We start from the raw sequence: 15,000 nt of genomic DNA, 5'->3' as shown, positions 1-15,000 counted from the left end.
CACCCACGTCTGTTGCAGAAGGACCACAGACCATAGGCACCACAATTTGCAATTAAAAAATAACCACAAGATGACAGCGCGGCTAATATTTGCCTGGAACTTTCCAGGCCCCCGGTCGCCCAAAGGCCTATTGTTGGCGCTACTGTACTGTAGAGCGGGTGGGAGAAATAACTTTTTTATTTTGTATTTTTTTCATTAAAATCATAATAGTAGTTTTACTTTGTCCTCTTGCACCTCTCGGCTTCCACTCACTTTTGCGCTCGGCGCTTCGAAGGTGGTCGCGTCGAGTGCTGACAGTCTGTTTTCGAGCCCCTCAGCCGACTCCTCAGGTAATATTATTAGTTTCCCATGTCTGCCTTCTGCCCCAGTGCACCATGGGTCGCCTGTCTCTCCGCTCTCGGCTCCCGGCTCTTGGCTCTCGGCTCCGTCGGAGGACCACTTCAGGGGAAGGCCAGGCCAGCCAAATGCCAATCTCAGCTTGTGGCCGACAACAGGCTTTTTATTTTTTTTCCCCCAACAACCTCGTCTCTTTCTTTTGTCCCATGGAGTGGTGTGTTTTTAATAGGATTTACCCTCTTAAGACTCTACTCAGGGGTTGAGGAATGAAGAGAAATTCTCCAGCGATCCCTCATTCATACTCTCCTGCTCTCCTCCTCCACTCCTCCACAACCTGCTCCTCCTCAATGATATCTCTGTTGCCCGGACAAGCTGATTACTGGAGCATAACAATGCTTTAGTGTGAATCTGACGCTACTTCTCCCCGTTCAACGGCCCAATGGGCTTTTTTTTTTACAAACTCTTAAGGCCCATAGGCTGAGTGGTGGAAGGTAGTCCATGGATGTGGTCGTTTCTGCTTCTGTTAAAATATTGAACCTTTATTAACAAAAAGGGAGGAACAAATCCTTGATCCAGGCACTTTAGTTGATTTAAACAATCTTTATTTAGTGGGCTCATAAATTAAAAATCACTGAAGCGTATCGGCCATACGGCCTTCATCAGAGTGTGTGTGTGTGTTTTTCCTCCCTTTTTGTTCAACATTGCACCCTTCAAGAGCACAAGTTGTTTTAGAGCAGGGTTTCCCAAACTGGGGTGCGTGAAAAAAACGCAGAAAATAACGTCAGGGCTATGGAAATGAGGATTGCCCAAAATGTGTGGCTGTGCAACATTCGCTTAGGAGGTGCGCGAACCACACTGAAATGTGTAAGGGAGTGCGCAGGGGGAAAAGTTTGGAAACCAAAATTTAGAGGATACTAGCAGCGCTCTACCTACGCTTCCATTGAGCCTTGTTGAGTTGTTTGAGTGGGTGTCCATTCAGCACTACAGTACATGTGTTTGATGCAAGAATGTAGAAGCATCTGGAGACACAGACAAGCTCGCAAACCCCTTTTTGTCTTTCAACCTTTGTGTTTTTAGTGCACATGTGTTCATCAGTACATGTATGTAAATGGAAACCAGTATACCAGTAAAGTAGGGCAATGCACAACAATATAAAAGTTCTTGAAAGCAGGTTTGCAAGCACCTTTGTCATCCTACCTTTGTGTTTGCAGTGTACGGTATGTGTGTTTATATGTAGCCACATGTATATCCAGGGAGTGAGTGGGGACCCAGCAGTGTTGCCAGATGAATGATAATTATCGTATTTCTGCCATAATTTTGTCCATTTTGCCTTCTGTACGATCAAAAAAACATGATGTACGATAATTTCAGAGTTGTCATTCAGTTCATTTAGATGCCTTGAAACAACAATTTGGGTCTTGTACGATAATTTCCTCCCAGAAAGCCCCCGAATAAACGATAATTTGGAGGTTTTGATACGATAATGCAGCATTTTCCATCTGGCAACACTGGGGGCCCAGCGGTCTCCCAGGTTGTGGCAGTGGGCCGCTGGAATGTGGCGGTGCCCGGTGGGGAAGGGTCCATCTTTATTGGATGGCCTGATGTTTTGTTGTCCGTCCCTCCCTCCCTCCCTCCCTCCCTCTCGCCGCCCCGGCCCGCTGCTGCTTTTGTGTGCGGCAGAGAGGAAATCCAGGGGTGAAGGGATTATCTGGGCGCTTTAGGCCAGCAGCCTCCTCCAATATCACACTACTATTCACTCTGATACCCACCCACACAGCCACCCACCCCACACTGACACTGACAGGCAGGTCAATCACATCTCCACTTCCACCCCCCCCCCCCGCGCTTCTCGTCTCTTTTCATCGCTTCGGCTTAGCTCCCAAGCACCCATTCTCTTCCCGTGCTCCTCGCTTCCGGGCCGCCTCGGAATTATCACTCGTCCTTTTCCCCTCGGATGTAAGAACGGGCAGACGGCCGAGAGGGAGGGTGTGTGTGTGTGTGTGTGTGTGTGTGTGTGTGTGTGTGTCTGTGTCTGTGTCTGTGTCTGTGTCTGTGTCTGTGTCTGTGTCTGTGTGTCTGTGTGTCTGTGTGTGTGTGTCTGTGTGTGTCTGTGTGTGTCTGTCTGTCTGTGTGTGTGTGTGTGTGTGTGTGTGTGTGTGTGTGTGTGTGTCTGTGTGTGTCTGTGTGTGTGTGTGTGTGTCTGTGTGTGTGTGTGTGTGTGTGTGTGTGTGTGTGAGAGAGAGAGAGAGAGAGAGGACTGAGTGAAAATGGCTTGCAGCACCAGATTTCCCACAGGCTTAAGGTGCTAAAGTGCCACCCTGTGTCCCCCACCCACTGACTACAGCCCGAGGGAGGGAAGGAGCAAGACTGGCTGTCCACCCCAGTCACAGGCAGCTGAGGCAACCTTACTCTACTACCCTGCCCTGCGTACAAAGACACCGACTGAGTCCAGGCCCTATGAGATCACATGGGCCGTGGGAAATTCATTTGATGTCAGCAGGTGTAACCGAGGCCATCCTGAGTGCTCTCAAACTCCCAAGCCTCACGGCAAATTGTCACGGGAGGCAGACGCCCTACAAAGTCAGCTAAAAGCTGCTCAGTAGGGAATCTATGAACATCTTTGGGATAGAATATTTGTCTCCTTGCCTTGCCTGCCTGCCTTGCCTTGCCTGCTTGCCTGCCTAACTTGCTACCTGCCTTGTCAGCTTGCCATCCTGCCTGCCTGCCTACCTGCCTTCCTAAGTTCCTGCAAGCTTGTCTGCTGGTTTGGTATCTTGCCTCCCTCCGTACCTCCCTGCTTGCCTGCCTTCTTGCTTGCCACCCTGCCTCCCTGCTAGCTTGCCCCTAGTAGATTGCCCCCCACCTACCTGCCTGCCTTCTTGCTTACCTGCCTGCCTGCCTGCCTGCCTTCTTGCCTCCTTGCCTGTCTGCCTGCCTGCCTCCCTGCCAACCTGCTTGCCTCTCTGCCTGCCTTCCTCCCTTCTTATTGCATGCCTGCCTGCTTGCCTCCTTGCCTGCCTCCCTCCCGGCCACCCTGCCTGCCTTCCTCCCTGCCTGCCTGCCTGCCTTCCTCCCTGCCTGCCTGCCTTCCTCCCTGCCTGCCTTCCTCCCTGCCTGCCTGCCTTCCTCCCTGCCTGCCTGCCTTCCTCCCTGCCTGCCTGCCTGCCTTCCTCCCTGCCTGCCTTCCTCCCTGCCTGCCTGCCTGCCTTCCTCCCTGCCTGCCTTCCTCCCTGCCTGCCTGCTTTCCTCCCTGCCTGCCTTCCTCCCTCCCTGCCTGCCTGCCTGCCTCCCTCCCTGCCTGCCTGCCTGCCTGCCTGCCTGCCTTCCTCCCTGCCTGCCTGCCTGCCTTCCTCCCTGCCTGCCTGCCTGCCTTCCTCCCTGCCAGCCTTCCTCCCTGCCTGCCTGCCTTCCTCCGTGCCTGCCTCCGTGCCTGCCTGCCTTCCACCCTGCCTGCCTGCCTTCCTCCGTGCCTGCCTCCGTGCCTGCCTCCGTGCCTGCCTGCCTTCCACCCTGCCTGCCTGCCTGCTTGCCTCCCTGCTTGCCTTCCTCCGTGCCTGCCCGCTTCGCTTGCCTGCCTGCTCCTATAGCTGTTGTTAGTGCTGGAGGTGGTGGTGGTGGTAGAGACAGCAGGAGTCTGCTTCTCCTCCACTGCTGCCTGGGCCCTCGTGACGGCACACAGGCCCCATCTGAAAGTCTTTATGGAGAGGAAGTGGTAATTGTAAGCAGCCTTCAGCCTTCCGTGCGGCCCGATCTCTCTCTCTCTCTCTCTCTCTCTCTCTCTCTCTCTCTCTCTCTCCCTCTCTCTCTCTCGCTCTCTCTCCCTCTCTCTCTCTCTCTCTCTCTCTCTCTCCCTCTCTCTCTCTCTCTGGCTCTCTTTCTCCCCCCCCCTCTATGTCTTTCTCAACCTTTTGCTTATTCAGTCTTCCACCCCAATCGCCCACTCGTCCTCCTTAGCTCTCCCCAACCCCCCATCCCACCCCATTGACCCCCTCCTCTGGCCCCCTACTGCTTTTGATGTGTGTCAAATAACGCTCCAAACGATAGCCTCTTCATCTCGTGCGAGGCAGCAATGCTGCTACCACCACCACCGCCGCCGCCGCCGCCATCATCATCGCTGCAGCGCTCCCTCTTCCCCTCTCGCCATTTGCGTCAGAGTACAGGCCCTTACCGCCCACCAGCCATCGCACCGCACAGCCCCTCGACCCCCCCGAATAAGTCTCCCCCCTTTTGCCCTGCCAACAATAAGATTGCCATCAGATTAGCGTCCGCAAACGAGCACCCTGGAATGCCTCCATGTAACCCCCTCCTCCCCCCCCAAGCCGACTTCTCACTCACACACACACATACACACACACACACACACACACACACACACTTCTGCACATTTTTTTTTGCGGACGTGGCGAGGCATGGCGATGGAGGCTGATGTGTGCGTGATCACGGCCGGTCCAGCCGGCCGAGGTGCCTGGCGCGTCGGGCAGTATTGGGGAAGGGGGATGAATGGATGAGGTGGGGAGAGGTGGGGGGGATGGTGGTAGTGAGCCAAGACGAAGTGGTTCTCAACCTTTTTTGAACAAATGCACCCTGGACCTTATCCTACTGTAAGCCTCCCAATGCCCCTTGACCTCATCATAACCCTGCCAACGCCCCCTTACTATAAAATGTAATGGACTAATGCCCCCAATGACAACTAAGCACCGCCCCCTCTCAACTGTATCCTTCTCAACGCCCCCCTAGGGCTCCCCAACGTTCCCTGGTGGGGGCTGTGCCGCCCCCGTTGAGAACCACTGCACTAGTGTGTACCCCACTTCCACAGAACCCCTTCCCCTCGCCTCCCCCTTGTTCCTCTCCTGTTCCCCCCGCTCTGCGGCTTGTGGTTCGGGGATGGGAACAGCTTGGAGGACAGGGAGAGCCAAGCGCAGAGCCAAAGGGCCTCGCTCCATGTCAGAGGCTCTCAAATGATGTCCATTATTCTTAGCTTTCTGTGTGAGTGTGTACGTGTGTGTGCGCGCGTGCTTGGGAGTGCGTGCTTGGGAGTGCGTGCGTGCGTGCGTGCTTGTGAGTGCGTGTGTATACGTGTACATTATGTGTGCGCTCGTGGGCATGTGTGTATGTGCGTGTATACGTTTATGTGTGCGCTGTCGGGCATGTGTGCTTGTGTATGTCTGTGTACTACTTGCATGTGTGAGCATGTGTACGAGGAGTGTGCATATCTGTAAGCACATGCAATTACTTTTAGGAGTGGGGCTGCTGTCTAACTAGTTGTTTGTGTAATAGATCTCCAAACTCACAGGGGAAGAAATTGTTCCGTGTGCCTATATTTACAGTTGAGGACGATATTATTAGCCTCCCTCCTGAAATTAGACATTTCTCTTGATTTCTCAGTGAGAGTGACCATTGTGAACCGTTTCTGTTATTCTGGAAACAAATACACTGATGGAGATAATGTCCAATGAGTTGAATTAGCATTTTTCTTTCATTACAATGAGTTTAAGCAAAAAAGGGCAAAAATGACAAGGACAAAATTATTACCCCCTGATCATTAAGCTTAATAGTCAATATGACGCCATTTATGAACCAAAACTGACAACAGGCACTTTGATCAGTTGTTATCTAGATTGGCACATGCCCCTCTAGGGATTTTGGCCCATTTCTTCACTGCAAAGTGTTCTAGCTGGTCCAAATTGCATGGATGCTGAGCATAGACATTTGCCACAGACTCTCAGTGGGATTGAAGACTGGACTTTGAGCGGGTCATTCCAGTATCATGGTTTTAGTGTCCTTGAAGAACCTCTGAACTAATCTAAATGTTTACTTTGGGTTACAATATTGTTGGGGGACCCAGCAATCCAGATCCAGACCCAGACTCCCTGTGTCTGAGGCTGAATAACGTCTAAAAACTTGATGCCCCCACCACTATGGTCTAATGAGACTAAGCAGCTTCCAGAGTTACACAAAGAAGCATTGGACACCTGCCTAGATGATTGTTATTGACCTGGCCTCACCTGGAGTTTTTATTTCAAGAAAGACAGCTGTTAGGGCTTGTCATCATATTGGGCTTTGGGGCCATCATCACAGAAGAACCCTTTTACTAAAGGCGGTGCATATCAGAGTGTTATTGAGCCTATGAACATTTGAAAGTCAAAAATGAGTTTTGAAAGTCTCTGCTTTCATCTGATGAAATTCAATTGCACCTGCTTTGATGCATGAATTCTGCTTCTGTCAGGTGAAGAAAGGGATAGTCCTTAAAACTTTATAACATGGTTTCCACAATTAAACATGGTGGTGGAAGCATCATTCTGTGGCAGCCTCAGCCACAGGAAACCTTGTTTGGGTGTAAGGCACCATAAAAACAGAAGATTATGATGGAATGTGGAAGGTGACCATGCAACAATATGATCATAGAGGAAGCTAAGATCTTCACTGGATCTTTCAACAAGATAATAACCCAAAACTTTCATCCAAAATTGTTCAAATGTTCTTCAAGGTTACTAAAACCATGATCATGTTGTGATTCAGATCTCAATCCTTTAGATAGTCTTTGAGGAGTGATGAAAATGAATGTCCATCCTCAACATCCATGCAATTTGGATCAGGTTAACTATTTGCAATGAAAATATGGCCCAAAATCCCTGGTAGGGCATGTGCCAACATAGTTAACAACTAATCAAAGTGCCTGGTGTCACTTTTGGTTCATAAATGGCACACTATTGACTATTAATGATAAGGTGGCTAATAAATTTGTCCTTGCCATTTTTACCCTTTTTTGTTTAAACTCATTGTGAAAATGGAAAAATCCAAATTCAACTCATTTGACATTATCTCCATTAGTGTATTTGTTTCCAGAATAACAGAAACGGTTCATAATGGTCCTTCTCACTGAGAAATCAAGAGAGATGTCTAATTTCAGGAGGGGGGCTAATAATATCGTCCTCAACTGTATGTAGACTCTATTGGTCTCCTACTTCATGCATAATGGACATTTATGCGTGTTGATATTGCATATGGAAGGGCATCTTTCCTTTTGTGCTTCTTGCCTCCAAGGGTGTCTGTGTGTGTGTACGTGCTTGCGTGTACGTGCTTGCTTACATTTGTGATTGTGTGTGTGTGTGCTTGTGCGTGTGCTTGCTTGAGTATGTGTCCGTATATGCGTGTGCTTGCTTGCGTATGTGTGCGTGCTTGCATATGTGAGTGTGTTTGTGTGTGCGTGCGTGCGTGCGTGTGCGTCCGTGCTTGCATGGCAGTGGACTGCAGATTAGTGCGAGGGGAGCAACAGCTCAGCAGTCTGCTGTTGTGGCGATGCGATGCGATGACCTCATCCAGAGAAGAGACGGCACGTAGCGTAGCAGCAGCAGCAGCAGCCACCCGCCTGTCTGCACACCACACTGACCTCAGGAGAGAGGGGACGCCACACGACGGGACGTGACACGACACTTCAGCTGTGAATTCAGAAACCGAGAGACGGCACGATAGACAGGTAGAGGTGAAGAGGGAGAGGGAGAGACAGACAGAAACGTAGACAAAAGGGAGAGAGGGAGAGGTTTAGAGAGTGCCGAAAGAAAAGAAAAACGGAGGGAGGAGGAGGAAGAAAAAAAAAAGTCAGACAGATTGATGCCGTGCGTCTCGAAATGTGGTGGAGATCTCACACTCACAGCAGTTTCCCTGGCCTGGGCTGCCTCCTTCCCTCCATCCCTCCTCCTCTCCTCCTCTCCATCCCTCCCTCCTTCCCTCCTCCTCTCCTTCCCTCCCTCCTTCCCTCCTCCTCTCCTCCTGCAAACACCCAGGAACGAGGAAATGATGGAATGGCTCGAAGATGGCCCGGCCGGCCGCAAATGATGTCAACCTGGCCTGCTTGCATTGCGCTGCGTCCCTCACACCGCACCGCGGTCTGTCCCACCACAAGTCTGCCTTAGCGTCAAGCCCTAGCGCTCAGTATTTTCACAACCCTAGCCTAGTGCCTTCTCTCTCTCTCTCACTTTCTCTCTCTCCCTCCCTTTCTCTCTCTCTCTCTCTCTCTCTCTCTCTCTCTCTGTCTTTGTCTCTTTTTCCCCTCTTCTTTTTTTCCAATTAAGGATATCGTATCGGAGCGCTGGTTTCCTGGATGGGTGTTAAAGTCAATGCCAAATTTAGTCTGGGATAAGAGGACCCAAATCTGTGAAATGGTGCCCTTAAACTTAAAGCACTCCATTACTCACCCTGAACTCTGTGTACTGTACAGTCAGCTGACTGACAATGGCTGTGGTCTACTCAGTACTCACACACTGCTAGGTATTCATTTGCTCTGCTCTGACCTTCCAGTGAAAGTTGCTCCTGTGTGTCATAAACCCATCCTTTGTTCTACTGTTTTTCAACCACACCCCCCTCCCCCCACCCCCTCCCTTTCTTCTTCTCTTCTTTTTTCCTTTCCTTTCTCTTCCCGTAGTTACGCCAAGGCTGCCTTTTGCCTGGAAGAGCTGATGATGTCCAACCCGCACAACCACTTGTACTGTGAGCAGTATGCCGAGGTATGGTGGGAGGGATGGAGGGCTGACTTAACGTCCTGCTCGAAAATGGCTTTTGACTGAGTAGGTGTCGAACTAGCCGTTGCTCTGACTGTGGTCGCCCCGTAGGAAATTTTGTGGTGTCTTGTGGCGTATCCACGTCACGACTCTTTGCCAAATTGAATTTACAGAAGTCGTCGCTCGCAAGGGCAGGGGGAAGAGGCCATTTTGCCTTTCGTGCTTGAGCGACTGCGTTCCCACAGCGTTTATAGCGTAGCTAAATTTGTGACAGCTAATTTTGGGGGGAAAGCACATTGCAATAGCTCATCACTTAGCGGCCGTGTAGTCCGTCCCGCAACACAGTGTCACGGCGTGGCCCTGTTTGTTTTCATTGTAACCTCTCATTTGTTATATGGAGGGAAATTCTGGCACTCTGGTATTTTAAGACAATCCTAGTAGTTTCCCGCCTTGCCCTAACTTAAAGGTGGCTGTGCAGGTTAACCACCACTTGATGATTAATAAGCACTTAAATCACTCATGATATGTTTATCATTGAAAATTTCTCAAAAATGCTGTTAGTGTCCATGTATTAATGTTTATTTTCTTAAACTGAATTTAGTGATGATGTCATTTTGGGGACTCCCCTCAGCACAGAGACTATAGAATCTTCGGAGTCCAGTCCCCAACATGATGTCATGCACTGCTTTATGGGAAAAGAACAACTGCCACTTTTTCCATATCGTATTGTGTTTTGTGGTACTCAACCAAATCAAATACAACAAATAATAGGTTGAATGTGTACTGCTCACAAGAAAGTGGTGAAAATTATTTAAATCTTAACCTGCACAACAGTGGCGCCAGCAGAAATAAATCCTGTGGGTGGCTAGCTGGAGCTAGGCAAAATCTTGGGGTGGCATACCCGACGAAAACCCAAATGTATTGATCTAGGCTACAGATAGCCTACTGGGGTTGTTATATAGGCTAGATAGCCATTTTGTTTATTATTAGGATTAAGCTTAGTTATGTAGGCATACAGTCTTATTTTCTATATTGTCTCGATCTCAAGCCCATTGTGTATGATATGATAGCCTATAAAATACAGTGCTGCCAATCAATTAAAAAAAAATATATAATATAAAATGTCACAAGTTGACAGACATACACACACACATACACACGTGCAGAAAAAGTGTCTCTCATACTGACACAGGAACTACATTTTCCCAGTGGGTGCCTTGCTCAATTGGCACCTGAAAAAACAAACATATCAGCTGAGGTATATTGGTTTTCACACTAACAAATATCTTCATGAATTTTGGCTGCAAATATAGCACTTTTCAAACAAATGAAGCATTTGGCTTATGCTTTCATTAATGACAGCCCTGCTGACATTCATAAGCAGAATGTGCAAGGGTAGCTTTCTATAAGTTGACCTAGCAAAGGGGAGGACCTCAGACGTTTTGTCAACAAAACAGCAGAGATCCAATATTGATTCAGCAACCATCAATACATCTTCAATTGTTCGACTTTGTTTGTAACCTAAAGAAGGGCTTAGCAAGTTAGCATTCAAAACGGAGTATTAGGGGACAGTTTTTAAGTATGAAATGTTTAACAAGCAGTTCGTTTTTTGAAGTAGCATATCAGTTAACTGCAGGAGGCTAAAATGCCATTTCCTAGCAACAACCAGTTTGAAGTCCTCAACACATTGTTTGTAATCAAATATGGGCCATAACTTTTCAAAAACAAAGTTGTAAATCATTTATTTACAGACTGACACCTTTGTTGTTGTCCATCTCACTGCTGTACGCAGCCTGCCCGCCCGACGCAACTGAAGAGAAATGAAGAGCTTACGTTACGTCTTTCGACTGACTCTCGATTCGAGGGAGGGGCGGGTCTACCTAGCGTAGCTTGTTATCGTGCATGCTGGGAGTTGTAGTTTAGCTAATTCTACAAGCCATGCAAGCCAGCCAGTTTAACAGATTTTGTTGTGGTGGCTAACGTGGTGGCTGAGAGTGATCACGTGGTGGCGGTAGCCACCACTAGCCACCACTTGGAGGCGCCCCTGCTGCACAACCACCTTTAACCACCCATCATCTCTTTGCCCCCTCTCCTTATTTCCTTTGATCCGGCAGGTGAAGTACACCCAGGGTGGCATGGACAACCTGGAGCTGGCCAGGAAGTATTTTTCCCAGGCGCTGAAGCTGAACAACAGGAACATGCGCGCCCTGTTCGGACTCTACATGGTGAGTCGGGGAGCCTGGCTCAGCTCAGCTCAGCTCAGCTCGGGTTTAGGGGTCTAGTAGCCTGATTATCATCGACTTTCATATCTCTTCGAGACTTGGTCTGACCCAGAGCATAACAATTAACATTTCCCAAACTCCATGGTTGACCCTCCTCCCTTGGTTTGCTACTGGTTGTGTGCTTCCTGACAAAGTGGGGGGAGTTCCTGATTTTTTTAATGCTGAAGGTGTTGTTGCATCACTAGGAGGGCGGGGCCTGGCTAGGGGTCTACGGCAGGGGTATTACATTTAAAGGTGCCCTATTATGCTATTTAGAATAACTTTCATTGTTAATATTTTGCTTTACTGTGGTTAGTGGAGTTAATTTTGAATGATCACTTGTTTTCATGTCCATTATTTTTTATCATTGTGTACATGCACCCTACGCCGCCTGTTTGAAACGCGTGGAAGTGCAGAATGTTAGACCCTTCAACATTCTGAAATCTCGACGCAGCATGGAGCGTTTCATCAAGCATTCTATTACTAATATTACGTCAGCAGCACAGCTGTTTTTGTCCTGGAATCCAACCCTGTAGCCTATGTCTAAAGTTGACAGCCAAATAGTTCACCCAATGTCCACAATTAATCTCAAAAGGACGCATCAAGTCCCACGTTGTTATTTGTGCACCTGTGTCATTTGCTGAAACCCAGTCCCTATCCAATGCGAGTCTTCCGTGCATGGGCTTCAGTTTGATTTCAAAATCGCTTGGGACAATTAGGCTGCCATTAATCTGAGAAAGGGTTGAAAGTGCTGGGTACAGGCTATTGCTTCCGATTTGAGGTTTCATGAAATAATACGCATATTGCATATGATGCGTAATAACGCGATTGTGACCATATTAAAAAAAAAAAAAAAACTAATAGCCATCTGCGCTGTCTTGTTTATTTCTGATATCCTGCGCTGAAGAATCTTTATCTCAAACATTATTAACGCAACAGTAGGGGCCTGATTGGTTAACCCGCTGTCTAGCCTTGCATACTGTAGCCCTAAAGTTGAAGTTATCAGCCAAGTTTACTGCTCGCAAACAGACAAGTGTCGCGCTGGTCTAGGTGGGAGAAGTCTAGATCTGCTGTTGACAGGTGGAAATGTGAAGACACAAAGAATGTTCTGGGATTGAAATCAGATCACATTCCCTTGTTAATGACAAGTTAACCTTCACAAAATAGGCTATCCAATAAGCTAATCATCTGCAATTGCTGTACACAGTTCAAAGGATAGGCATATTTATTCAGCGAAGTTGTGGACATTTTCTTCGCTCCCGCGGCAGCCCCCATCTGGCTGTCAAAGACGCAGTCCGACATTGAAAGAGTGCGCCCAGTAAGACAAGGGCACGACTTGTCGGACTCAAACCTATCAATTCAACGTCTGTCAGTGATATCGTGACACCCTATTTGTGATATGAACTCCGTGTTCAAATTCGTCCTGTGGTCTATTTGCAAGCCAGACTGAATAGGCTACTGAGCGCACGCGTTCTTGGCTTTTAAAAATGAGTTCCTGTTTGCTCGTTGTCTGTAGGCGTAATGCACAATGGTGATAGGCTATGCTTCATAAAAATACATTTCAAGGTATTTTCAGGTGCATGGTTTCATTTTAGTAACTGCATTTCTATTTAGTCCCCGGCAAAAAATGATGCGCCCACTGGATTGGAAGCGCAATGGGCAGTCCTCGATGGATTGGTTTCATACTGGGTCTTATAATAACGCCTAGGCCTAGTCTCGGTTTCGTGTTTTTTTTTGTTCGCATTTATCGACAGGACAGGATTTTTTATATAACAATAGGCCCTATCCGTTTCAGTTTCATTATTTTTGGCATGCCGCCCGACGACTCGACCAGTTTTAAACGACGTCAAGCCAATATCCACGTTGCTCTTGCAGATATGATGAACAAAACTGCGTTGCATTTTAATTACTGAATTGTAGCCTACGCATAGCCTATACTAACTGGCTAATCCTTGCCAACATTGCTGATGCAAACGGCTTCTGGTAATGTCGTGATACCTATTTGGATAACATCAGCGCACGTCTTCTAATTAATGTTGTGCTTCAAGCGGCAATACAAGTGTAGGGTTTTCACATCTTACCAAACAAAAGTTAGTCTTGCCAACAGTATATGCAAAACGGCCCTGAAGCGAATAGAGAGAGAAAGGAGAGATTCGAGTCTTTCACCCACTTGGAAGTGTTTTGGATTCTCAGTGCGCAACTGCGTTAACGCGTTCTGCCTGTTTTCGACCTTCCTCTCAACTGTTTCTGACCCGTTAGCCATAGGCCTACCAACCGGTATTTTATCAATGTAAAATGCAGCTTTAATATCACAATGAAACAAAAATATATAACTTGGGCCACAGGTGAGTGTAGCCTCCAGTCTAGACCGATGCTGTAGCCTATTGACGGAGCCGATTTATGAATTGAAAAAAAAACATGCGTAATGGAATAAACTTGTGGATGGCGAAATCCTACACTATCCTTGTAGGCTACACTATTTACACTATTTTGTACACTGAGTGGTGTATTCACAAATAGGATACATCTCATCACAATACTGTCAAATTCAGATAGGCCTAGGCTATGTGGCTGCGATGAACAAATGCGCATTAGGTCTACTGTCTCTGCAATGGTCTGTGACATCGTCAACACTCCATCCCATAAGCAGCAATGTTAGGTACAGCATGACGTAGACCCGTACCGGAAACAAAAACTATAGAATGTTGAAAACCCAACCACGCGTTCTCTGACAGTTGAGAAATAGCGTTCCTGCGGCAGAGAAATTCTCCCCCAAGAGGCCAATTTGTGAAATGCAGCTTTCACCAAGCTTTTACATACAGCAGATGCTGTGTAACCCAATAAATGGGTAGTGGACATGAAAAAGCATAATAGGACCCCTTTAAAGTCAATGAGGACCAGCTCATTAAATTTCTCACAGTAAAAGGGCCAAATGTAATATTACATATAGATGGCGTGCCTATGTTTTAATTTTGTTCAGAACTCATGTGGCGGGCCAGAACCTTGCCATGCAAGGCCCAGATCTGGCCCTACCAGGGGAGATGATTTGAATAGGCCTGGTCTATGGTCTAGGATAGTGTTTCTCAACCGTGGCCTAGTGGTTAGAGAGTTGGTCTTCGAGGGGTTGCCGGTTCGAATCTCCCCTGACCTCCCCTGACCTCGCCTGACCTCTCCCTGCACCTCCCTCCATGACAGAAGTGCCCTTGAGCAAGGCACTTAACCCCACATTGCTCCAGGGACTGTCACCAATACCCTGAAAAATAATATCTGTAAGTCGCTTTGAACAAATGAAAGCGTTAGCTAAGTGAAATGTAATGTAATGTAATGTAACTGGGCTCTACAGCCCCCCAGGGGGTGTCAGGAAGTCCTCGGGGGGCGTTGATACGGATACAGCTGAGAGAGGGCAGTGTTTAGTTGCCATTAGGAGGCATTAGTCTGCTTTATTCTTTAATACTAAGGGAGTCGTTGGCAGTCTTATGATGAGGTCAAGGGGGCGTTGAGATGAGTATCATGAGGTCTGGGGGCCGTTTATTTTAAAAAGGTTGAAGTCTAGGGCAAGGGTGTGAAACAAAGGTCAGGATCATGGAGGTAGTTTAAGACCTGGATCATGGAGGTAGTTGGAGAGAGTGAATAAGTCCCGCCCACAGTCATTTCAATGGGAAATGCTAGGGTAGTGAATTCAGTCAAAATTGAATTAATTTTTCAGCTTCCAAATGGAGTTTCATGGAGCTCATTTCCGGGACCAGTTTACTCAGCCAATTACGTGCCACGTTATTGACTGCCGTAAGGTTGACCAGAAAGCTATATGGAAGACTGGCATTGGATGCATGGAGGTATTATAAGGTGCCCAACCACAGACCTATGTAGGTCTTTGTGCCCAACCCTAAACTTGTGCATGTGCTGAG

General features: G+C 47.9%; 1 protein-coding gene across 1 annotated transcript in view; it reads left to right on the top strand.

Annotated features, from left to right (window-relative positions):
* emc2 (ER membrane protein complex subunit 2) overlaps positions 1 to 15,000 on the top strand; it is a 79,835-nt gene that overhangs the window by 42,253 nt on the left and 22,582 nt on the right. The window contains exons 8-9 of the mRNA XM_063198726.1: positions 8,759 to 8,840; positions 10,949 to 11,059. Coding sequence (XP_063054796.1) covers positions 8,759 to 8,840; positions 10,949 to 11,059 — 193 coding nt within the window. The remainder of the gene's footprint in view (positions 1 to 8,758; positions 8,841 to 10,948; positions 11,060 to 15,000) is intronic.

Source organism: Engraulis encrasicolus, chromosome 5 (genome assembly GCF_034702125.1).
Source record: "Engraulis encrasicolus isolate BLACKSEA-1 chromosome 5, IST_EnEncr_1.0, whole genome shotgun sequence".
In the NCBI taxonomy this organism is placed as follows: Eukaryota; Metazoa; Chordata; class Actinopteri; order Clupeiformes; family Engraulidae; genus Engraulis; species Engraulis encrasicolus.
This window is presented reverse-complemented; position numbering and strand designations above follow the sequence as displayed.